Source organism: Lepidochelys olivacea (genome assembly GCF_965140295.1).
Source record: "Lepidochelys olivacea isolate rLepOli2 genome assembly, chromosome: 11".
NCBI classification, from domain to species: Eukaryota; Metazoa; Chordata; order Testudines; family Cheloniidae; genus Lepidochelys; species Lepidochelys olivacea.
The window spans coordinates 74,247,250-74,273,643 of NC_140421.1; the positions used below are offsets into that span (position 1 = coordinate 74,247,250).

Consider the following 26,394-nt stretch of genomic DNA (forward strand, 5'->3'; position numbering starts at 1 on the left):
GCCTTTCTGTACCCCTAATCATTTTTGTTGCCCTTTTCTGAACCTTTTCCAATTCCAATATATCTTTTTGAGATGGGGCGACCACATCTGCACTCAGTATTCAAGGTGTGGGTGTACCATGGATTTATATAGAGGCAATATGATATTTTCTGTCTTAATATCTGTCCCTTTATTGATGATTCCCAACATTGTTTGCTTTTTTGACTGCCGCTGCACATTGCGTGGATGATTTTGGAGAACTATCCACAATGACTCCCAAGATCTCTTTCTTGAGTGGTAACAGATAATGTAGACCCCGTCATTGTATATGTATAGTTAGGATTATATTTTCCAGTGTGCATTACTTTGCATTTATCAACATTAAATTTCATCTACCATTTTGTTGCCCAGTCACCCAGTTTTGTGAGACTAGGTGCTGTACAAACATGTACTAAGATATTCATCCTCAAGAATACGTAGTTTAAGGCTATGGCTTCACGCTGCGCCACTAAAAGGCGCGCAGTGTAGCTGCTGTTTGTTGGCTGCAGAGAGCTCTCCTGCCAACAAAGCACTGTTCACACCTCTCCTGCCAACAAAGCACTGTTCACACACAGCTCTTTTCATCCGTAAAACTTTTGTCATTCGGAGTTGTGTGTGTTTTTTTTTTTTTAACACCCCTGAATAACAAAAGTTTTGCTGATGAAGTGCGGGTGTAGACAAACTGTAAGTGGACAACAGACATACTATATATACTAGACCACTGGTCTGACTCAGAATGGTAATGCCTAAATTCTACATCTGACTGTCTTGCTTGCAAACTTTGAGAGCAGGGCTGTGCCATTGATTGTGTTAATCTCTTTTCTACTTTATGTACATTTAAATCATCTGCTGCATGACTGCTGCTCAGATAGCAATGTATTCTCTAATTCTAAACTTTGTATGAGGAAACTTGAGAGAAATTGGGTTTCTTCCTTAGCCTCTGAAAACAGTGGGTGCTTTAATGCAGAATGCCAACATCCATTCAAAGGATTGTGTGTCGTCATGATTCTTTCTTGTCCTCTCTTTCAATTACTACATCCTAGAATCCTGGAGGAAAGTGAACATTTTCAGTTACGTATAGCTATTTTTGCTATTCAGTCTGGAACACACACAAAAAATCAAAATAAAGTAAATTCAGAATACATGTTTTTTCTGTTTTAAACAAACTTGTGATTCTTAACTAGTTTTGGAACAGGCCTCAGTTGGCTTCTCATTCTCCTTTTTTCTGGGCAATTCTGTCAAGCCCAGGAGATGTTGTGTCTGATTCTCAGAGGTGTTGAGTTATATGCAGATTCTACTGAACTCAATTGGAGCTGTGCTCATTGCTTCTGAAAATTAGACCCTTGTAATATAAGTTTCTAAATAATATTGAGTGGTCCACGCTTCTTAGAGACTTAACCGGTCCTTTTGCAAGTATCTCCAAGATACCAAAGGAATGTTGGTAATTATAGTTTGTAAAAGACCGCAATCAATCCAATATTACGAAACTTTGTGGTTTGCAGTGCTGTTGTAGCCATAGTGGTCCCAGGATATTAGAGACAAGATGGGTAAGGTAATATTTTTTTATTGGACTAACTTCGTTGGAGAGAGAAAGTTTTGCGAAGCTTGAAAGCTTGTCTCTTTCAGCAACTTGTAAGTTCTATCTTTGTAGACTCTGAGTATTTTGCTTTTATACTACTGATTTGCTCTAAATGTTTAGATGTACATATAGAATGTTGGCTTTATCTCAAACATTAATCAAACTATGTAATAGTTTAAAAATCAACTTCCATTATAAATCACTGTTAAAACATACAGTATCCTGCTATTGTCAAGAGATAAGAAAATATTTTACAGTTGAAATCAGGAGGACAGTCTTTACATTCCTGGCTCAAGATATTTCATTAGGTGCATTTTACTTGATCACATAGGGGTAATGGGTAGTGCTGCCCTGTGGAAGACCTTTTTTTGTTTTGTTTTGTTGTTCTTACAGGATCTTAGAGTGCTGTGGAGAGATTAATACAATTTGAGTATCTTATACCTCAGTTACCTGTACGAATGCTTAGTATGGATACTCAGTGTGCACAAGCAGTACAGTTATGAGATGATTAAAATTAGACTGACTTTTGCCAATGTAGAAAGAGTGTTCTAGTTGTTACAGATCTCTGATTTTAACTATAGGTTTCAAATGCAATTTTAGTTGAGCTTGTTTTGGATTTCTTTCTCTAAAGAAATCTGATTTTGTCTTATGGCAAGTGCCTCTTGTACGAGAACTTGGTATTGCACAAAGAAGATACAGTATAGTGCTTCACCATTAAAGTTTGTATGTGGATATATACTAATATCTGTCTCTTCCAGACATAGTAGAGGAAGAGGTCCTTTTTGGAGGTTGCCAGCACCTCTCCTTTTCCTAGTCAGGTGGACTGGCAGAGTCAGAACAAAAGCTGCAGAGATAATTATCTCTGAAGAGCACTAGGGCTTCCTCTCTTTATCATGGAAGTACTTCATTGCATGGACCAGGACCATGTCTAACTAGGTATTCGCACAGTGACAAATCCAGTAGAACCCCATTCCTGTTCCTACAGTATCAAGGGAAACAAGTCTTTAAACTAAATTTATGAAGGGACATAAACACGTAGAATACTATTGAAATGTAGTCATTTTCTTTTTCACTCAGGTTTAGAAATATTTTAAAGCCCAAATTATGGAATTACATACGGTATGCCAAGAACTTCATATTTTATCACATTTTAAAGTAGTCAGAATTGTGGAAGAGGAAACTAGTTTGAGTTTAAAAAGAAAAAAAAAAGCCCTTAATAGTCTGAGACTAAACAATCTTTATCTGATTTGCATGGAGTTGTGGATTTTCAGTCTCTTGAATGCTAGCTAATCCTCAAAATAAGATTCAGATTTTGTGATTCTACTTAATATATTTACTCAAATATTGGCATAGTCCCTACTTTATAATTCCACAGTTGAACAGCATATCTGTTGCAGTTTGTGAAATCTGTTGAATGATAGGTCAAGCACATCCTCTTTGTTTGTTTAGTCATACTGAGACTTGACCACAGTTTGGCCAGTCCTGAAATCCAACATATGAAATAAGAAAAATCTTTTTTAGGTAGTTAGCATTGTAGAAATGTAGTAAATGTAGAAACATTTTTATGCTTTTTTTTTTCCTCTAGTTTGAGGTCTATGCTGTCTACAGGACTGGTATGGACATAGTTATCTGATTATGCAAATATCACTTGAAAGAAACAATGGGGAGGTTAGTGAGTCTCATTGCAAATTGTTATATTATTTGAAGTGGTAACATGTCTTTTTAACTTGCCACATATACCCTTAATGAATTAGGTGAGTTACCTGGCTAAGTGCAAATGGCACCAATTTATTACTAATACAATAAGTTTCCTTTGCAAATAACCAGTTAAAGAATTACTCTTGAAAATACTCTGATTATTGTCAAGGTAAAGGAAGAGAGGGCTAGAGGATGTCTTAAATTATGGTGTGTAAAATACTGTAAACAATATGCAGCCTTTTTAACTCTGTTTTTTTATTTAAAATGCATATTTAAATGGAAATGAATATTTGAATCATTTATTAAATATAGCAACAACATATGCCTTCGTTCGTTCTTTCACTTCTCTGGACTCAGCTATGGCCCAATGTTTTAAAAACGTTTCAGTTGTAAAATAAAATGATAGTTTGCACTGTTATGGCACCTTCCCTTCTCAGGGTTTTAGAGAATTAACAGTGAGTAAAGTCTATTTTATGGTAGAGGAAACGGAGACAGAGGTTAAGTAGCTTGCTCCAGGTCGCACAGAAAGTCTTCTGACACAGTCCTGCCTTTATCATAAGATGATACTTGCTCTAAAATACGATCTTTAAAGATCCCATGTGTGCAAAAATCTGTCTTGTCCTGTGCTCAGTGGCAGTAGTCTCCTAGCTCAGATAAAAATGTGTTAATTGTGAATGTACACAGATGAAAATGCTCAGACTTAGTCATTCACTCAGTGGTACATCCAGGGCATGACTGGTTCTGCTAGCAGCTATGCCCTGAGGGATGGAGCTGCTGGTGGTGCACGGTCTAGGCCTGCCTAGGAAATGAGAAAAGGAAGATAGTCACACACAAAAAAACTCTGCTCCACAGGCTCAGAAGAAAGGGAGAGTGCAGCACGCATAACTTCCAGACAGTGAAAATGATGTGGTAATTAAGGAAGTGGGTCCTAAATTCATCATTCCCTCTGGAGAGGCCTCCAGAAACACCTCAGCTTCAGCGAAAGCACATCTGGAATGAAACTCATGGCAAAATGAATATTGTCACCGTGATTGTGTGCCATCAGAAACATGCTAACTAAATAAAATGGGCAAAGAGTCCTGTGGCACATTATAGACTAACAGACATGTTGGAGCATAAGCTTTCGTGGGTGAACACCCACTTCGTCGGATGACTGTAATGGAAATTTCCAGAGGCAGGTATAAATATGCAAGCAAGAATAAGGCTAGGGATAAGGAGGTTAGTTCAATCAGGGAGGATGAGGCCCTCTTCTAGCAGTTGAGGTGTGAACACCAAGGGAGGAGAAACTGCTTTTGTAGTTGGCGAGCCATTCACAGTCTGTGTTTAATCCTGAGCTGATGGTGTCAAATTTGCAAATGGACTGAAGCTCAGCAGTTTCTCTTTGAAGTCTGGTCCTGAAGTTTTTTTTTGCTGCAGGATGGCTACCTGTAAATTTGCTATTGTGTGTCATAGAATATCAGGTTTGGAAGGGACATAAGGATGTCATCTAGTCCAACCCCCTCCTCAGAGCAGGACCAATCGCCAATTTTTGCCCCAGATCCCTAAATGGCCCCCTCAAGGATTGAACTCACAACCCTGGGTTTAGCAGGCCAATGCTCAGACCACTGAGCTATTCCTCCCCCCGATGTCCAGGGAGGTTGAAGTGTTCTCGTCCAGGTTTTTGTATATTGCCATCCCTAATATCTGAGTTGTGTCCATTTATCCTTTTACATAAGGTCTGTCCAGTTTGGCCGATGTACATAGCAGAGGGGCATTGCTGGCACATGATGGCGTATATTACATTGGTGGGCGTTCAGGTGAATGAACCGGTGATGGTGTGGCTGACCTGGTAAGGTCCTGTGATGGTGTCACTGGTGTAGATATGTGGGCAGAGCTGGCATCGAGGTTTGTTGCATGGATTGGTTCCTGAGTTAGTTACTATGGTGCGGTGTGTAGTTGCTGGTGAGAATATGCTTCAGGTTGGCGGGTTGTCTGTGGGCGAGGACTGGCCTGCCTCCCAAGGCCTGTGAAAGTGGGGGATCGTTGTCCAGTCCTCGCCCACAGACAACTCGCAGGAGACAGGCCAGTCCTTGCTACAGACAGCCCCCCAACCTGAAGCAAATACTCACCAGCAACCACACAACAAAAACACTAACCCAGGAAACTATCCTTGCAACAAAGCCCGTTGTCAACTCTGTCCACATATCTATTCAGGGGACACCATCATAGGACTTAATCACATCAGCCACGCTATCTGAGGCTTTCAGAGTAGCAGCCGTGTTAGTCTGTATTCGCAAAAAGAAAAGGAGGACTTGTGACACCTTATTTAGAGACTAACCAATTTATTTGAGCATAAGCTTTCATGAGCTACAGCTCACTTCATCTGAATGCATCCGATGAAGTGAGCTGTAGCTCACGAAAGCTTATGCCCAGATAAATTTGTTAGTCGCTAAATAAGGTGTCACAAGTACTCCTTTTCTTTTTGCGAATACAGACTAACACGGCTGCTACTCTGAAACCTGTCACACCTTCTTGTCAACTGTTGGAAATGGGCCATCCTGATTATCACTACAATTTTTTTTTTCTCCTGCTGATAAAGCTCACCTTAACTGCTCACTCTTGTTATAGTGGGTATGGCAGCACCCATTTTTTCACGTTCATTCTGTCTATTGTAGTTTCCACTGCATGCATCCGATAAAGTGGGGGTTAGCCCAAGAAAGCTCATGCTCAAATACATTTGTTAGTCTCTAAGGTGCCACAAGTACTCCTCGTTCTTTTTGCTGATACAGACTAACATGGCTACCACTCTGAAACGTATCTCTTCAGTGTTTTAATTATATTTCTTTTCCATTTCTCTCTCTTCACTTGCCTTCAGTTTCCTAATTCACCTATTTGAAAGCTACCTGATCTGTGTGAAACAGTCCTAACATCCCTTGTTCCCCTAAGGAACGTATACATTACAATTGCTAAATTTCCTTTTATCATGCTTATCCTGGACTGTTTTTAACTAACTTTCAAAGCTTTTAACCTAATTAATAGCCTTGCAAAGTGCCATCTTGCTTTGCAAATACTTTTTTAAAAGTACATTGTTTTCCTCATTCATAGCAGAGTTTTGAAATATATATTCAGTTGTGTGCACAGGTCAAATCTGTTGAACTGACTTACGATTCTCCTGTTTAAGAGGAGTGGCTTTATTCTCCCGCCCACAAACAATTAAAAAGTAATGGCACAGGAAGCTGAAGACAACACATTTACATCTGGCATTTAAAAATATTACTTTTGTCATTTGGATATTAAGTTTTGCATATTTTTGTGGTCTGTATCAGCAACTTGAGCTCTTAGTCCTCTCGTGATTGACTGACAAATGGAATATAATTTAAGGAAAGAAATTATAAAACTTCCTAGTAATATAGTGAAGGTGACATTAACTGTGGGTAGTCAACATTAGTGTCTCAACTTTAACTGAAATGAGATCAGATTTTGTCTCTTGTTTTTGTGCAGTAATGCATATTGCAGCCATTGTAAATATTTTCATAGAATCATAGTATATCAGGGTTGGAAGGGACCTCAGGAGGTCATCTAGTCCAACCTCCTGCTCAAAGCAGGACCAATCCCCAGCTATATCATCCCAGCCAGGGCTTTGTCAAGCCTGACCTTAAAAACTTCAAAGGAAGGAGATTCCACCACCTCCCTAGGTAACGCATTCCAGTGCTTCACCACCCTCCTAGTGAAAAAGTTTTTCTTAATATGCAACCTAAATCTCCCCCACTGCAACTTGAGACCATTACTCCTCATTCTGTCATCTGCTACCACTGAGAACAGTCTAGATCCATCCTCTTTGGAACCCCCTTTTAGGTAGATGAAAGTAGCTATCAAATCCCCCCTCATTCTTCTCTTCCCCAGACGAAACAATCCCAGTTCCCTCAGCCGCTCCTCACAAGTCGTGTTCCAGTCCCCTAATCATTTTTGTTGCCCTCTGCTGGACGTTTTCCAATTTTTCCACATCCTTCTTGTAGTGTGGGGTCCAAAACTGGACACAGTACTCCAGATGAGGCTTCACCAATGTCAAATAGAGGGGAACGATCATGTCCCTTGATCTGCTTGCAGTGCCCCTTCTTATACAGCCCAAAATGCCATTGGCCTTGTTGGCAACAAGGGCACACTGTTGACTCATATCCAGCTTCTCATCCACTGTAACCCCTTGGTCCTTTTCTGCAGAACTGCTGCCTAGCCATTCGATTCCTAGTCTGTAGCGGTGCATGGGATTCTTCTGTCCTAAGTGCGGAACTCTGCACTTGTCCTTGTTGAATCTCATCAGATTTCTTTTGGCCCAATCCTCTAATTTGTCTAGGCCCCTCTGTAGCCTATCCCTATTCTCCAGGGTATCTACCTCTCCTCCCAGTTTAGTGTCATCTGCAAACTCGCTGAGGGTGCAATCCACACCATCCTCCAGATCATTTATGAAGATATTGAACAAAACTGGCCTGAGGAGTGACCCTTGGGGCACTCCACTTGATACCAGCTGCCAACTAGACGTGGAGCCATTGATCACTACCCGTTGAGCCCGACAATCTAACTAACTTAGTCCATTCATCCAGCCCATACTTCTTTAACTTGCTGGCAAGAATACTGTGGGAGACCATGTCAAAAGCTTTGCTAAAGTCAAGGAGTAACATGTCCACTGCTTTCTCCTCATCCACAGAGCCAATTGTCTCATCATAGAAGGCGATTAGATTAGTCAGGCATGACTTGCCCTTGGTGAATCCATGCTGACTGTTCCTGATCACTTTCCTCTCATCTATGTGCTTCAGGATTGATTCCCTGAGGACCTGCTCCATGATTTTTCCAGGGACTGAGGTGAGGCTGACTGGCCTGTAGTTCCCAGGATCCTCCTCCTTCCCTTTTTTAAAGATGGGCACTACATTAGCCTTTTTCCAGTCGTCCGGGACTTCCCCCGATCGCAATGAGTTTTCAAAGATAATGGCCAATGGCTCTGCGATCACATCCGCCAACTCCTTTAGCACTCTCCGATGCAGCCCAAGCATCATCTGATCCTGTTTGCCAAATCTTCATGGTTTATATGGCAAAATAGATCTACAGAAAATAACTTATGGTACTCCTCTTGCAAGGTGCTGCTGAGCTATTACTGACTTCAGTGGGATACTTGTTGCCGTCCATGTGACATTTAGACATAGTAATGTCTCTTGGGTAATCAGTTGTGTCAGGGACATGAAGGAGATTTAAAACTCAAATCTGTGTAAACCTTTTGTATAGTAGAGAGAGAAGACAACATTGTAACTCTGTTGCTGTTAATCAAAAGAAAAGAAGTGTTATGGAAGAAAACGAGTTTCAGAGTAACAGCCGTGTTAGTCTGTATTCGCAAAAAGAAAAGGAGGACTTGTGGCACCTTAGAGACGAACCAATTTATTAGAGCATGAGCTTTCGTGAGCTACAGCTCACTTCCTCAGATGCATATTTTCAGAAAACGAGTATTTCTGAAAATACTCAGGGCTTTCCTAAGAGATAGCACTGGCAATTTATGCACCATGTCAGTCATAAGCAATGAAAGGTCTCTAATGCTAATACTACATGTAAAATCAAGAGCAATGTTGGATTAACTTTTTTTTCCTCTTACACCCTTCCCTTCTTCCCACTCCCAGTTCTTATTGTGGATATCCCCAGTTATCTGTTATCCCACAATTGCTGTAATAATAGTAAATAGAGCTTGTTCAGTAATAGCTGCTTACAGCAAATATTTGTTATGATGGTTTCTGCTGAGTTCTGCATGCTGTTAGGATACACTGGATTTTAATAATAGACTAAGCAGTCAGTTCAATTGAATGTGCTATTGAATGTGTTTCTTCTTGGTAACTGCTATAAATCACATTTTGAGAAGGAAGTGAAGGATGCTTTCATTCTGTTAGACTTCTTCCCTTTTGGATGTGCAATGCATCTTCCAGCTCTCTGGGCTAATTACAATGCCATTACAGTACATATGCTATAGTCCAGTCCAGGGAGAGTTCCAAAAATAGATTCTTGAGTGCAGACAAATTAGAAAGGAAACAGAGCATTTTTTCGTAGGTTTATGGACAAATAATGTATTTGCTGCCTTTAATTGCTTTCTCACTCGTAAATGTACAGGTTTTTTTTCCATCTTGTAAACTTCAAGTGAATAGGCAGATAAATAATACATTCACAAAAGTTACTCTTCTCATTGCTAATATCATTTTAACATGGTGTTATATTTCTCAATTACCTTGTATGATAGCAATTTGTAATTCAGGAAATAGTAGTGGACCACATTTAATTGGCAGGCACTAATTGAAGATTTATGCTGGTTTTATTCCTCTCACATATCCCAGTTCAGCATTCTTTCATTCCAATAATACTACAGAAGGGCACTGTTTCTCACTACATTTTAGGAAGACAAAAACCTAAATCATCCATGAACTGAACCGTTTCCTTGAAATAAAACGTGCGGATGCCTATTGTGGGCATTTTTATTCAAGAACTACCCCTCCCTTTTATGCTCCTTTTATAAATTCATAAACGGAAGTTATATGTGATCACAATTCATGTATACCTATAACAGAAACGCATATCTAGTTGTTGTTTTTAGGTTTGGAACATGTCCATCACATAGTCCCTGGGTGCATATACACAATTAAAACGCACAATTCAATGATCAATGCGTATGTTACAATGCATACCACACTATAAACATCTGAAGAAATTCTGATAAAATAGGTGAGCTTTGCTGTGTCCTGTAGGTCAACAGATTTCAGGCTATGTTGGAGAGTTGGGAGAAATGAATGCAACGTTAGAGGACCCTTCTGAGCACACCCTGCTTTCAGTCCCCAAGATTTCAAATGTAAGCACTGAGCAAGACTGTACAGTATGATGTCATTTGCTGTGATAGCTTTTTCTATCCTGGTGTAAGCCAGGTTAGAGTTTGCCAATTACATACTATATAGTTTGAGCTCTATGCAAATACCTTTAATTACAGTTTGAAACAGCTGGGAAGACACTGCAGTTTTCAGATCTGACCTACTGCCTAATTTACTTCTGTGGCCCAGAATCTCCCCTTAAAAAAAAAAAAAAAAAGAGACTTCTAGGCCACATGGTTGTGAAGAAATTCTTCTGAATATAAACTAAGGGTAAACCGATAGCCTCGCCTTCCTATGCCTGCAGATTTGGAGAGGCATGAATTCCTGAAATGATATTTTAATGTCACATTAATGACTGCATTATTGATCATTTTTAGCAGATGGAATGAGGAAGGAGGTGGGAATGAAGCCCTGGCATTGGGAATTGCTGTAGGGAATGAAGTGCAGAGGGCAGAAGAGAGAAAATATAAAGACTCAGGGATGTAAAACAAAGTAGGGGTTGGGAAGGAAGAGGGCAGAAATAGTGGTGTCCCAGGGTGGAGGAGAGGACATATATTCCCACTGAGTGCTTTATACATACTTAGTTACTTTGTATAGTTACTATACTTTTAGTTATTACTAAGGCCAGATTGTATCTTTGATCTTTGTGCAAACATCTCCTTGACATGAGTGGGCATTCTGTTGTGGATGGGGAGCAGGGGGTATGGAGTACTAAATTTATGACTTGGCCCAAATAACAGCACTAGTAGAATGCAATCGTTGCTACCAAATAAGTGTGACATGCTTGCTTTAAATGTAACCTAGCTCTACTCCACAGGTGTGCAGCTGCATTTTCCATTAAGTATATGTTCTGAGTGGCCTTCTAAATTAGGCCCTGTCAGAGAACAAAGCAATAATCCAATGCTAGGATCACAAAGGCAGGAATAACTCTGAGAAGGTCTACATCAGAGACAGACAAAGTCACAATCATTTTACTAGAAACCAGTGGGGGAGAGGGGAAGATGCTTCTGTTCACTAGTGCCAAGTGAGGATTTGGGAGCTATCAGACCTAAGTGTTCCTACACTGCTCTTTTCAGACAAAGTTTAGTCAGAGTCTTGTCTGCCATGTCCTCTGGATGCTGCCCTCAGGCGCTGAGCAGTGTCTGTTTTGCCTGGGCTGAGCTTCAGCTAGCTTGTCAACTAAAGCTTTTTCTTGGTTAGATACTCGGAAAGCAGAACTTCTCCTCATTTGGGCTTGATGAAAGAGATGCACATTTGTGTATCATCTGCATACCTATGGCAAAATAGCCCCAAATGTCTGTCTACCCAAAAGCCTCACCATCTGGGTGATGGAATGGAACAGCATAGTACTCCACGTGAGTGTCATTTGAACTATTGATAGTAGGCTCTACAAGCTCTTTGAGAACAGAACTGTTGAAGAGTGATCCAGTCTACAGGCAAGTAAACAAAACTCTCAGTTTATACCATGGTATTGAAGTCTGCAGACAGATTAACGAGCAGTGTTCTCTTTTTTGTGCTATGCCCAGCCCAAAAGCCAGATTGAAAGGGAACGTCAAATTATGTGGAACTGAGATGACACAGCTGTCTCACTACTACTTACTCAATAACTTGAGTTTAAAAAAAAAAAGATAGAGCTATGGGGTGGAAATTGACATGATCACTAGCCTCATTGGTCTAATGACTTGTCATTTGAAGGAGATTGATACCAGGCCCTCCTATAGAAAGGTATTAACTATCTTAACCAACATCAGGCTGAGTACACTCTGCTCAGGTTATCTAGTCTGTCACGTGAGGCATCACTTATTGTATCCCGTCCCCTCCATGTTTTTCTGGGATGTGTAACTTTGGCATGAGATATTACTCCCGTGTGGCTCCCACTCCTGGAGAACACAAAGGGAAAGAGAGGACAAAGAAACTGGGGCGTACAGGTGACTTGGTAAAACAGCCTGGAGAAATATCTACTTTTTTTCCCCCCCCTTCAATTAAATTTGCCTGGATTAATCTGATTGTATTTCTTTGTTTTATTTGGGTGGCTGGGGAGAAAGGGTTAAAATGTCTTTGATGGAAGCTATTATTCATTTTTCAATCCAGAATGTCTCCTATCTCTTCGCTTATTCATGAATGTTGGCATAAAACACTGTGTAAAAGCATTTCTCTTGTATTGTAAAGGTCAGTTACACGTCATCAGAATTATGAACTGAACATCTCAAGTAACCATGGTAAGAAGGGAACGCAGCTCAGCAGGAGCAGAGAAAATGCTTTTTTTATTCAGGATTTGAAGTAAAATTCCATCAAGACTGCCAGGTTATTTTCAGTGTGGTAGCACAACGTATGTTGTATTGGCTGTTGTCACACATTTTTTCTTTTAAAAAACATTTTACAGTTTTTTCTCTAATATACCTAGAGTGTGTAGTCACAGCTGTAAGGTTGCCTAATCAGTCCTCTTCCAACGGCTCCCTTTTTCCGTTGCTCATAGCTTTCTCAAACTTTCACTAGATTTGCGGTTGGCAGAATCATGATTTTGTTTCAATTTTTTTTTAATTTAATGTTTGCTCAGGTATGATTAAATCTTTTTTGAGAGTGAAGACAATCCAGCCAATTTTCTCATCTTCTCTGATTAGCTGTAGCACTCCAGAAGGAGGAGGAAGAATGTTGATATTTTGCAGGGAAGAGAGCTCTTAAACTGGATATGTGTGGTCTTTTGTTATCTGGTGAAAATCTGACTTGATTTGGCAGTTATGGTTAAAAAAATCTCTTCTTTCAAGCACACATGGTAACTTGTTTTTTTTAAATATTTTTAAATAATGGTCTTCAAATATTCTAATAGCAATAGACATGCATATTTAATAACATGGTGTGGAATTTTAATCTTCACAGCAAAAATTGTGGAAACCCTAACCAATAGATCAGAGCAGCTTTTGTAGTGCTTGTTAGATATTTTTTCCTGAGCTGCTTTTTGGAAATTCCTGAGTGTATCTTTAAGGGAATTTAATTGCTTTTGGGAGGTGACACCTGACTTTTCTATTTTTTATTCAGTTTTGTGATTGTGGTTAATATGTAGCAGCTAACTTGTAGTGATACATGACCAAGCTCCTTCATATGTATTTTCGATGTAACATTACACATTTTACTGTGTGTTAATGTTAATTCCTACTGTAGCAAATGCATTGACAGTATTAAGTTGTATGATATAATTTTGATAGAAAATGTCCTCCGGCCCCAGTTTGCTATTTGGTCCTAAAACTTAGCTTTCTATTCTATCTTTATCTTACTACTAAAACGGATTTCCCCGGGCAGACCAGATTTGTGTTTGTCTGCTGATTTAAAATAGAGATTTTTAGTGTCCTGGCAACAGCTGAATTATTATGTTCAACTGCTCTTTTTCTATTATTGGGTTATGGCTGAATTGGGAAAAGAAGGATTTCTGCTTTGCCTGGCCTGTTCAGGTAATAACAGTGCTAGGAAAAACCAAAACTCCAGGTGAAAAAACTGATTTTGCTTTTTATGAGGAATTAATTGCCTAGGAGATACCTTACTTCTATAAAGCAGTGAGCAGAAAATTAGTTAATATGAAGGATAACTTACTTTGTTTTGGCTATCATTGACATTGTTTTGATGATCATCCCATTGCATATTATCCATACCCTTGGTTTGATGTTGAAATGGAACATGAATTAAAACTCATGGAGATGATCCTGATCCATTACGACTGGGTTCTTCCTTTTCATCTTTCAAGCACAGGGGCTCCTCCTCCCTGAGATTCTCAGTTTCATCCTGGCAGGGAGAAGTGTTCAGAGTATTGTTAATTCATCAGTCTCCCTGCCACTCAGAGAAGTAGACACTTCTCTAGGGGTCTCCAGTCAGGAAGCTTGTAAAACGGACATGCTGTCGTCCTCTGGTATGACATTTGTGTGTAAGGTTCTGCAGTCTTCCCTTGGGTTTCCTTCCTTAAAACCCTGCAGATATATTTTAAAAAGTGGGAAGTAAAGAGATTCATACAAGAGGAAAGGGAGAGAGCTCTGTGCTTAGAATCTGGGGAGTAAGTTCCTTGTTGTAGTCATGATCTGTTACAGAACAGCAGGTGCCTATGTCATGGGCGGTTAAGTTATAGGAAAGAAAGTAGACTCTACATTTTCTAAGCATGGTAATTACAAACTTTTCTTTATGCTAATCCTTTTAGCAAGAGTATTAGATCAAATATAAGCATATAAACTGAACATTTTATTGCTTGTGGCACCTTAGAGACTAACAAGTACTCCTTTTCTTTTTGTGAATACAGACTAACACAGCTGTTACTCTGAAACCTGTCATTTTATTGCTTGAGACCCATACAGAAACATCTATCTATCCGCTCTAGGTGCCTGTGTCATAACTTAATATACAGTCCATAATAATTAAAGTGCATCATTTCCATCCTATGTAATCACCAACCATTAAGCTCGCTAAACTAACCATTGAAACAGCCCTTCCTGTTCCACAAATTTAATCACTGTTATATTTCTCTGAGTTAACAAAAGAATTCTAGAATCCCTTCCAGGTGTTCAGATGAGGGCTGATATGAACAAAGAGGGAGAATGTTACTTCCAGGAACTAAAGTGGGGAGAATCTGGTGTATTCGCCAAGAGTCTATTTCAAGAATTAATGTTAAAGTGGAGGGACGTAGAGCATCAACACAATAGGATTATGTATATATATAGTATTTATTTCATGTGTGTTGGTGGTGGTCTTGTCTCTGGTGCTAGCTTTTTTTTTTACTGCCGTTTCCTTTCTATAGGAGTAGCGAGAAAAGTAAAAGTAGTATAGGTTATTTGGTTTCAGCCAATTCAATTTAAAAACAATACTGTCATGAGACTCCTATCTAGATACTGTAGGACGAGTGAATTGAAATGCCTCTTTTCTCTCATCATAGCATCACTTCAGTTATTCTTCACATTTGTTAATATTTGCACTGTCCCCTGTCAAGGCCTTGTTGTCTTTGATGCATTGGGAGCTATGGGTGGGATAGAGAGGGGGAAGCAGAAGGGTGTCTGTGTTTTTTGGCTTTTTAAGGGGAGGAAGTAGGATTTTTTGAAATTTCAAATGTCATTTTAAATTTTTTTAAATTGTTTAAAAGTGTTGGTGAACTCTAGGTTGGTTTCTGAAACGGAGTTGGATATCAATAAGGTATGTTTCAGGATCAAACATATGTACTTCTAAGTGCTAGCAAACCTACTGTCCTCTCCATGAAAATTTGTCCTAGTAACTCACTTCCTTCCATGCTAAATAGTAATTTCATAACTTATAAAAACAAAAACTTTGGCTAACTCAATATACTTCTGTCTTCTAAGGTTTCCATGTTTTATGGAAGAGGTTTTTAAAACAAATTTGCTCCTGTACTGAACTGAGCATATTATTGAGGCTGAATAAAAGAGTAACAAAAAGGTTTAATTGTTTTGGTATGTGGCTTTTTTGAAAACTCAATTATTTGGGCATTATTCTTCTTTAGATTTATAAAAAGATATTAGAAATATCTATCACAAGATCAGACAGCTCTTCTAAAACTTAACATTCACAATAATAAAAAATCCTAAATCCTTTAGGTCAGTAGCAGAATCCATACAATTACAATCTGAGCTGGCCCCAGACTGTAACTATCTTATGCCAGTAAATAACTGTGGCTAATTGTAATTCTGTCCACGGTCCAAATACCCTTCATAAAGATCAGAATGTCTCCAATACTAAAACTCTAGACCAGGGTGGGGAACCTCCAGCCTGTAGGCCAGATCCAGCCCCCTGCTTAATTTCATCTGGCCTGTGGCAAGTCTCCGCGCCACAGGCTGGAAACCCTGAGCCTCAGTGCCCCCCTGTGGGACTGGAGCTGCAAGCGCCAGCTTGCCCCACTGTGGGGGGGAAGCTAGGGTGCCAGGCTGGTCGGTCGGTGGCCCCTAAGCGCAGGGGCGATCAAGAAAACTCCAAGTCTGGGTTCACCTACCCCCGCCTGCAGGTAATACCCCTGCAGCTCCCATTGGCCTGGAACCACCTGTGAGCACGGACACCGCGCAGAGCTGCCTAGCCACATTGTGGCTGCTTCTGGGAATGGCACGGGGCCAGGGCGGTGGTGGGGGTGCTTGTCTTAGCCCCGCCGCCGACCAGGAGCCATCTGAGGTAAGCATTGCTTGGCCGGAGCCCGCACCCCAACCCCCTGTCCCAGTCCTGAGCCCACTCCTGCACTCCAGACTCCTAATTTCTGGCCCCACCCCGGAGCGTAGGGGAATCCCCAAGCTTCTGCGCCCCCCCTCTCCCCCCCTGCGGGGCTGTGTGTGGCCCATGAGTGATATTTTCTGTGGGTCAGTGGCCTGCGATAGGAAAAAAGGTTCCCCACCCCTTCAGAGTAAGGGGCTGGGGAGAAGTCCTTCCAGAGACAGGAGGCGCTCTCAGAGAATCCTCTGCCACCAGCGCCCTCCTTCTGTATTGAGAGAGCTTCACTTTTAATATCTCTGATGATTAAAGCTTTTGGCAGTGTAGTACAGGAAGGAGAGGCCTTCACTCTGGTAACCCAGATCCAAATAATTAAGACCAGTTCCCTGAATGCCACCTGGAAACCTACACAAAGCTTGCAGAATACATTTATTCTGAGTGCAAAGCTCTGCTTAATACGTGGGTTCCTGCATTCTGGAGGGTCTCCTGCTTCTGAATAATTTGAGGGGTAGCCCTAAATAGTATTACAGTAGTCTAATAGCAAGGTGACAAATGCATAGATAAGCGTACCAAGTGCCACATCCCAAACAAAACGTTGCACTCTCCTTCTTAAGCACAGGTGGAACAGCGGGCTCTTTGCTACGGAACCTTCGTTCTAATAAAGCCACAAAGCTGTGAGCCTGTTCACTGATTGCACACCACCTGCTGCTAATGTTGATATAAGTTTAGCCAGTTCTCCCATTTCCCTTCTCCAGTCCAGATTAACCCTCAGCAGAACCTAGTCTTCCAAACACCAGTCTCTTATAGACAAATCTCTCATAGTCCTTCCACTGCAGCTGTGGGATCATCCATTATTTTACTGGCTATTCTATTTCCTTAAATAAAAAACGAACACACAAACTGTTTAACTGGCATGTGTTCGAGGGGCAATATTGCTTCCATTTTAAAAGAAAAGCTCGTGACACAGCTCATTTTATTGACATGTTGTAGCTGAGATTATACCAAATAGAAAGTGGTACTAAGAGACCACTGATGCAAACAACAGATAGAACTTTTAATTACATTTTCTCTTCAAACTTTTTGGAGTAGAGAAAAGATGAGCCAGTGTTCTTGATATAATGAAAAAAAACATTAACATCTAAATGATAAACTCATTTTATCAAACTGTCTTTTGATTTGACTCTGAAAGATTGTATCTGCTTTGATGTTTCTAGAACTGTATATAGCTTGATTCACATGATATTAGAAGGTAGAAGACAGCAGGATGTTGGAGAAGAATGAACAAAAGTGGGGAAGTGGGTGTGGGACATAGTTGGATGGTCAACAAATACTTCAGATGTTTGCTCTTTCATTTTTGGGCAAAAGTCAAGAAGTCTGGTGTGACGTTGTGCTGTAGTTTGTAACAACTTCTGTTTATACCTCAACTTGTTTTGTATGGAAGGCATAAGCTTTAAAATAGAAAAATGCTTTGACAAGATGGACTTCTACATATCATAAAAAAAAATTGTGATTTTTTAGAGTGCTTTTTCTGACATCCAAACCAGTGCCAAACAGGGCGCATGATGCATGTCTGTGCATTTTAATCTCCTGCAACGCGCTCTGTTTTCTTTACTATCTTTTCAGCATACTACAGGTGTTCTTAGAATATGCCTCCCAGGTCTGTTAGCAACTTCACCATACTGTTGTTAAATAGAAAAATAAATAGCCATTTATTTATTGAATGATAGGACTTATTTACTGTACCTTTTTAGTAGCAAGACTGACCAGTACAACTAAGTACTAAATAAAAACCAAAGCAGAACAGATGAAAGTAGATTTCATATAGTGAATGTTATGGTGCTGACTTTAGAGCATCATTGTTTAAAGTGATTTTTGATATTTGTATTTTTTCTCCCTTTGCACTGATAATTAGTTGGTGACTAGAGGTGGTGCTAGCCTACTGTGGGCCCTAAGCAGGAATATTTTTGCCCCCTTCCAAACACATGCTAATAATTAAAGGCCCCTCGTCCCCGCAACCGTTGAGCTGCTTGGTGTCCAAAACAATTGCTTAGTCTGCATATCCCTAGTGCTGGCTCTCTTAGTGACTTTGGTTATTTGAACTAATTTAGACATTCCACAAACAGGTGATGATATCAAATCCTTTTTGTGTTTTCCAGATGGACTTTCTGGCCGAGATCAGCCAGTAGAGCTGCTAAATCCACCTAGAGTGAACCATATGCCCAGTTCTGGTAAGAAGAAAAATACATTTCTGTTGAGTGTTACTCCAGGAAGAAAGGCATACAGAGTATTGTCTTATTTTCTATTGTAAAAGGGTTAGCAGATTATAGCTATAAATTTATTGAATGATCATGATGATTATGGAAAAAGTCACTTTTCCATGGTGAGTGAAAATGCTGACCAAGTGAGTATGATTGGGGATCTGCTGGCTCTTCTCGAGGAGCAGAACAGTCCAGGTGCTCCTGGGTTTTTTATTAGGGGGGCAGGGAGAGAGCAGAGTGGCTGGAGCTGCGAGGTTATTCACAGAAAGTGATGGGGGGACAAAGAGCAGAGTAGCCCCTGAATTACTGGTCTTCTCACAGGCTGGAAGAAATTACGAAGTGAAGTGGCCTCTGAGCTGCTGCTCCTTAAGAGTTGGGGAGAAAGAGTGAGGAGCGAGGAGCAGAGTGCCGCCTTATGCCATTGTTTATCAGAGAGGACTGACAGAGAGGTAGAGACTAGCATGATTGATTGGGGATGGCAGAACTAATTAAACAGGATTCTTTTTAAAGATACCACCTGGGAGAATTCTCACTCTTGGGTCTTGATTTTCTAATGTGCAGAATTCCCACAGCTCTTAGAATGTTGACCCCCGGGATCAATGACATCGGTGGGTACTGGGTAAAAGTGTCTCCAAATCCACAGCTGCTATCTTTAAGCTGGAGTACCAGGCTTTCATGGTCAAGGGTCATGTGGCAATATGGATAGAGATCTCAAACCTGGTTGACTTTTCCCCAATAGAAACACCAGGAATTTAAAAAGCTTGTCTATGAGGGACAAGACCTGATTTTGGCATCAAGCACAAGCAGTCTTCAATGAGAATGGTATTGTTGCGGGTCTGCTGGGCTACAGGCATCTCGGTTCCACTAAGAAGTGCCGAGAGCTTGAAGATCAGCTATATGCTGCGGAGCAGAGCGTTATGGAAAAAAGGCCATCCTGGATTCACTTTGGCCTATTCCTCCCTCCCTCAGGTCCTTTCTTCATTGGAGGAATGGTGAAGTCTCTCTGTAGAGAGCTTTCACAGGCCCTTAATCCATTTTTCACCAGGCACCAAAATCACAAGAGTTTTTAAAATATTCCATAGTATTACGCCTGCCTGCAATTACCAGTAATGTTCAGGTCCTCTCTGTTTGAGGCAGACTGGAGGTTTTATGTCACTGATGACCCCTAGTCACCTGTGATACATGAATCCTGACCATTGTCTGAAGTTACAAGTTCATGTTTTCCTAAAATCTGGCCTGCTCTTAAGCACCCAAGGATGCTCTTGGGTTTTGTAATATCAAGGAAGAGGTTTTGCAGAAAAACTAACCCCTCCTTGTAAAACATGTGGCACTATATGAAAGACAGGAGAGAGCTTTGTTCCATACTTCCCTGGAATCAAAAGACCAGAGGGCTAGGTTGACATGTTTCAGCAAGGAGGGCATAAGAAATAGGTTAGCATGTTTTTATGGACAAGCAAATGTAAGTGAAATCATTACGTGGTTTTGGATGTAGAGGTCATTGGGCACTATCTAGCTGTATCTATTTGTTTACCTTTAGGTTTGTGTACTGTCACCCATCACCATAGCTTCGGTGTGCCTTTCACGCCAATTACATTGGTGATAGTAAATTCCCTAGTGCACTTAATGGAGTCATCTTTGGTTCTTCCATTTTGGGTTATAAAAAGCTTTGCTTAAAATAACTTTGAGCAGGGAAGACATATTGTTAGATGCTATCAGGGTCATTCTGGTAATGGTAGAAAAGCTTTATTGAACGGCAATGTTTTGTCATTCCCAAAGACGGTTGGACTCTGGATTTCTGTATTCTCCTCTGAAGGTTCATTCCACAGCCAGATCCCCTCAGCTGGGAATGCTTTGTCCCTGTGTCTTGAATGCTTCAGTCCGGCCTTTGTGATCTGCAGTGTCATAAAGGACTGCAAGTGACTTCGAGAGACAAGATGGGTGAGGATAATTTTTTATGGGACCAAGTTTTGTTGGTGAGAGAGGCCAAGCTTTCAAGCCACACAGAGCTCATCATCAGGACTGGGAAAAGTATGCTCCCAGCATCACAGCAAAATACAAGGTGGACAAGATTACTTAGTATAAATATTTAGTACATATTGTAAGGGACTGTTCAAGGTAGAGTGTCATGTTAACATCTCTGTAGTCATCAAACAAAAAGAGGGGGTTAGTGGTACCTTAAAACATGTGAAAAGAGAAAAGGAGTACTTGTGGCACCTTAGAGACTAACCGATCTATTTGAGCATAAGCTTTTGTGAGCTACAGCTCACTTCATCAGATGCTTATGCTCAAATAAATTGGTTAGTCTCTAAGGTGCCACAAGTACTCCTTTTCTTTTTGCAAATACAGACTAACACGGCTGTTACTCTGAAACCTGTTAAAATATGTGGTAACTACTTATTGTGAACAGTCTGTTCCACCTTGCATTTTGCTATGATGCTGGGAGTGTACCTTTCCCAGAAGTGAAGAAGAGCTCTGTGTGGCTTGAAAGCTTGTCTCCCTCACCAACAGAACTTGGTCCAATAAAAGATTATCCTCACCCACCTTGTCTCTCTAATATCCAAGGACTGACAGGGCTATAACTATCCTGAATGCAATAGATGGAGATGCAGGATGAAATAGTTCAAAGGGCCTAAGTGATTTTGGAACTTCTCTCATTGATTCCCATTGAATTTCAGTGGAATTTAGGTGCCTAAGTGGTGTAGGCACTTTTGAAAATGTTGCCTGCAGTCTCTAATGTAGCTGGAACCTGATCTGTTAGTGGCTTTGAAGAACAGTTTAGGAACATAATTCCATCTACCTTATGTTGTAAGTGATCACAATTACAATTTCTTGTTACAATATGGGGTTTTTTTAAAGCTACCATTTTGCAGGACCAAGATAACACAGTATGTAAACTCTGTGTCAGCTGTGAAGTAGCAGTTTATTAAATAAACATAATTTCCAAAGTTGCTCATATCCTTGCTGATGTGATTCATGATGTTGCATTACAAGAAAGAAGTATAAATGAAGCAATGGTGACTTCTGCTTCATTAGGAACAGAGAAGAAAACGTTTCGGAAGAGGCTAAAATCTGTCAGGCACAGGTGATTTTCCAGTATCTAAGAGGGCGTTATAAATAATGGAGAAGAGATTATTTTTAACAACTATTTTCAAAGTTGCATGAAAGTGTCCTTCAAGTACATCATTTAAATATATAAAACGAACATTTTCTTTGAGTTTTAGAGGTGGATTAGGTAAACATTTTTCTGTAGTTCAGTCACTGGCATAGCAAAACTAAAATACTTTCATATGTATATGTTCAAATCTAATTTGTGGGATAATTATTTCTTAAAATATAACTTTTTCTTCCTGGTTAATGGAAGACTTAATATGTAATGATTGTGAAGAAAGGAAACATTTTCTCTTCGAAATGGCATTATTTGTAATTGATCTTGCTGATTTTTAAAAAAGATATATAAATAAGTTTAGATGGAAATTCTTTTAGTCTTCAAACTAATGGAGCACATTAATGCTGCAATAGTATTCAGCGGACCTAAAAGACTTTTAAGTGAGTAGCAACTTTAGGGGAGGCAAAAAATGCTATACTTGTGATAGGGAATTTTTTTCATATATATATTCATGTATTTTTATTTGCTGAATTCAGAAAAGTTAATAGGCAGTTCTCAGGTCTTCTGACGAAACCGATTAGGTTTTCAAGCAGCATGAACCAAACGCGCATAGCTTGAGAAATAGCTTTACATGTGTCTGTGTTTTAGTTCTCAATGTTCACTAGATGTCAGTCTGCTTATTCAATGAACTTGGATCAATGGTGAGGATGTGAGGTTCTGCACACAGGAGTTTAGCTATATATTAAAATGTGTGAGCTAGTACTAATGATGTCTGTCTATGCCACTTGAATAAAAGCTGCTTTGAGGTTTTCATTGTAAAACTAGAATCTCCAACATTTTAATCAGAATTGATGCATTATGTAAAATATATAGGTAAGCCTCTTCAGGATTTAAATCAAATACAATGTTTCGTAGAATGCCCTCATTGCATGTTTGATCAAATACAATAATATTTACATCAGGGGTTCTCAGACTGGGGGTCGGGACCCCTCAGGGGGTCACAAGGTTATTACGTGGGGGTCGTGAGCTATCAGCCTCCACCCCAAACCCCACTTTGCCTCCAGCATTTATAATGGTGTTAAATATATAAAAGTGTTTTTAATTTATAAGGGGGGCCACACTCAGAGGCTTGCTGTGTGAAAGGGGTCCCCAGTACAAAAGTTGAGAATCACTGGTCTACATTAAGTGTACTTTCATTTTAGCACTAGAATGAGTATGATTTTTTAAAAAAATCACGTTTCATGCCGTTTAAGCTGGAAACACTTATGTGAAGTAGTTTTCTTGTCAGTGTAAACTTTATTGTTGCTCATTTTGCTACAATTGAAAGTAATCTTAAGCAATTTCTCTACTACTGGAAGTATGAAAACAATGTGGTGTATATAATTTGCCAGGAAAATGCTAGAATGCACCATGGGAACATGTTCTTTTTAAACTCAAAAGTTTTTACTTTGAGTAGCAAAACTGTGCAAATTGGCACTAGTTTTCCCACAGCTGATCTACTATGCAAGTCATGACAGATCTGTAGGGTTTAAGGGTGACTTGGGTGTGTCCTTGTAGCATATTCCAGTACATTGACTGAGTTTGTCTGTTCCAGGAAAGTATTAACGCATTCCTTAACGTTTTGGCTGTGTTTTTCATAGATGGCGTTCAAGGAACAAAGCAATTACTTTGACATGTCATACCAACCACTGTAAAAGAGTTGGTTAATGAGGGAGACAATATGCGGCTTATAAAGCAGGTATTTAGAACAGCGTTTAAGCATAGCTAACAGATGCTTTTACTCTGTAATATGGATGTTGTAGTGCAAAAGGCATATCAAGATTGTCAGCAATAGCAACTTTAAGCACCACTCCTCAATGGTTTGATGGAGAATCTTGGTGGTTGTAGGGACTGTAGCAGACCAGAGATGGGAGGTTTCAGCATTGTCTCAGTAGGCTAAACAGAGCCTGTTGCTGCCCAAGATACAGAGTAGTCCTCACAAAATGCTAGGGATTGGTAGTAAGCAAAGAAAAAAATAGATTCTACTACTGTCTTAGTAGCCTACACAATCAAAATTTGTCAGCATATTACTGTGGAAGTTTTCCTGGACTCTGAGACTGCAGCATAATGCCTTTAAAAGAAGTTCAGCAAAAGAAAAGTTCTGTAGCAATGATTCTCAAACTTTTGTACTGGTGACCCCTTTCACATACCAAGCCTCTTGAGTGCAACCCCTCTTATAAATTAAAAACACTTTTTAATATATTAACACTATTATAAATGCTGGAGGCAAAGCGGGGTTTGGGGTGGAGGCTGTCAGCTCTCGACCCCACACATAACCTAACGACCCCCTGAGGGGTCCCAACCCCCAGTTTGAGAACCTCTATGGTATAGCAATAGGATGCATGAAATTTCAGCTCCTTGCTTCAGCCTGTTCTTGGACCTAATTAACCAGTCACTTTCACAGATTCTTTTTTAAAAAGCTACAGCTGTTTAGAAATTGGCCATCACAAGGGGATGGACTCTGTAATAGAGCAGTTTGTCAAGCATGGACAGAAGTTTATCGTCTTTTTGTTGCTTTAGATATCCAAAAGGAATGGGGTGTCTTTTCAGTGCATTGAAACTTTCCAGCTATCAGATCACTGCCTCTAGTTCCTCTACTCCAAAAGCTTTTAAAGAAAATGCAGAGGTTTGCTCAGTTCACTGTGTTTTTCTGAACCTGGTTCAGGTTTCAGAGAGGTCACTTAGAATTCTTGGATACTCAGAGCTACTTAGTCTTGTTCAAGAAAGGAGACGATTAAAATGGATAGCACGCAGGATTATTAACACTCCAGAAGATTCCTCAAGCTGACCAAGCTTAGTGTTTTATTATACTTTGTATAGTACATGGCATATCCTTCATGGAGACTGAACCTATAGTGGTAACAAAGGCTAACTACCAAGTTACTGTAAAACGGCACATTTGTTGGCATCCATGTGGTAACCCAATTAAACAAGTGTACTTGTTAACATTAGTGACTATATTGTTATCTAGTGATAACTGTATAATCGGCCTATGCCTCTACTGTTGTTTGGTTGTTTGTGTCCCTAGGTTTGGTATGTTTATTAAATCACATAGGGGTGGCATTTTTAGATGATATTGCATAAGATGGAAAAAATGGCAGGGTTGGACTGCCAAAGTTTCATTACACTTTCCATCTTAAAACAAATTAATTATTTAATTATGTCAGCCTTAAGATAACTCCTTCCTACACTCAAGTGTCTGATGAGATTTGAATCCAGAAATTGTCCTATATATTTATTTCCTAGTACACTTTCTGGATTCAAATCTCGTCAGCCCCCGTTTTGATTTTCATAGTATCTAGTCTTCAGGCAGCCTAGTCTTGTGGAATAAGGACAGAGCTGAGAACTGGGAGCTCCTAAATTCTAATATTTTTTTGCCCCACTTGCTTGCTGTTTGTTCTTGGATGTGTCATGTAACCTTTCTGTGTCCATTTCCTCATATACAAGAATGGAAATGACACTTACCTATTTCACAGGGGTTGTAGGGTTAATTAATTAATAATTGCTCACGTCTTTGAAAATGTCAAGCAGCATTTAAATGTTAAGTATTATTTTTATGCCTTAGTACAATTCACATAGGATGAATAATATACATCCTTAGCAACTTCTCTCTCTTTCTCCTCCCATTACAACAAGGCTCCAGTTGCTTATTTACCCCTCCCTGGCCTTATTTACCCCTTATTTACCCCTCCCTTCAGGTTATTAAAATTCCCTATGTTGATCCACTGCAGATACTTTGGTTTCACCACAGTCTTGAATGGGCACAGAAGTGTGACTTGCACAACTTCCTCTCTATCCCAAAAATCTAAAACGTGAATTTGCATTTATATATCTGCAAAACAATGTTAGAAGAGGGCCTTTGAATGCAAGACAGTATTTATACCGAGCTTTCAGATTTTGTAGGGGAAGAAGAAAAATTAAAGATATGAAGACAAATTTAAAGAATCATTTACATCTTTAATCAGTAATTGGTTCTCATTTCTTCTGGGTTTTCTAAAAATGATGTTAATTGGCCATGAGTGAAAAATAACTGATTAATATTTCATGGGGAATTGGTCCTGAACTTAAGAATTTTTCAGTAAGAAATTCTTCAGGTTTCAGGTGTGACCTATCAGTTACTTTCTATATATATAATTATAACGTCTTTATTTTGCCTGGATCTACATCCCTGCTGGAGAAAATGGAAGTCAAAGGAACCGGGCTCTGATTTCTTTCATGCCAGGACAGTACTGTTTGGATACATATAATTAACATATGTTCCATCAGTATTCTGCTTTTCACTTGAGATGATTTAGAACCCCATGATCAAACTTTAAATTTTGCTAGGTTCTGACTGTCAGTTCTACCATACAGTTAAGGAATTGCTTTGATAATTTCTAAAGAATGAATACAGCAGGAAAGTTCAGTAGTTGTATTCAACATGGGATTTTATGCTGGTAACACTTACCAAAACTCCTTAGCAAAAAATGTTCACAACACATGACAAGAAAGTATCTGCTGGTTTTGATAGTCCACAGAGTTAGCCTCAAGTTGGAAAAAATTATTTTATTCACAGCATATTTTTCCACAAAAAGATTTGGCTTGATCCAGAATAGATTTTTGTGATGGTACTTCATACTTCAGGGATTCATAATTAATTGGATCTGTGTAGTT

The 26,394-nt window shown here is 39.7% G+C and overlaps 1 protein-coding gene across 5 annotated transcripts in view; it reads left to right on the plus strand.

Annotated features, from left to right (window-relative positions):
• The window catches only part of HDAC4 (histone deacetylase 4), a 467,144-nt gene that overhangs the window by 147,428 nt on the left and 293,322 nt on the right, over window positions 1-26,394 (plus strand). For 4 of the 5 annotated variants that reach the window (XM_084643125.1, XM_084643127.1, XM_084643129.1 and 1 more), the window contains exon 3: window positions 18,495-18,566. The exons of the other annotated variant lie outside the window; for it this stretch is intronic. In XM_084643125.1, the coding sequence (XP_084499251.1) occupies window positions 18,495-18,566 (72 nt within the window). The remainder of the gene's footprint in view (window positions 1-18,494; window positions 18,567-26,394) is intronic. 5 annotated transcript variants of the gene reach the window in all.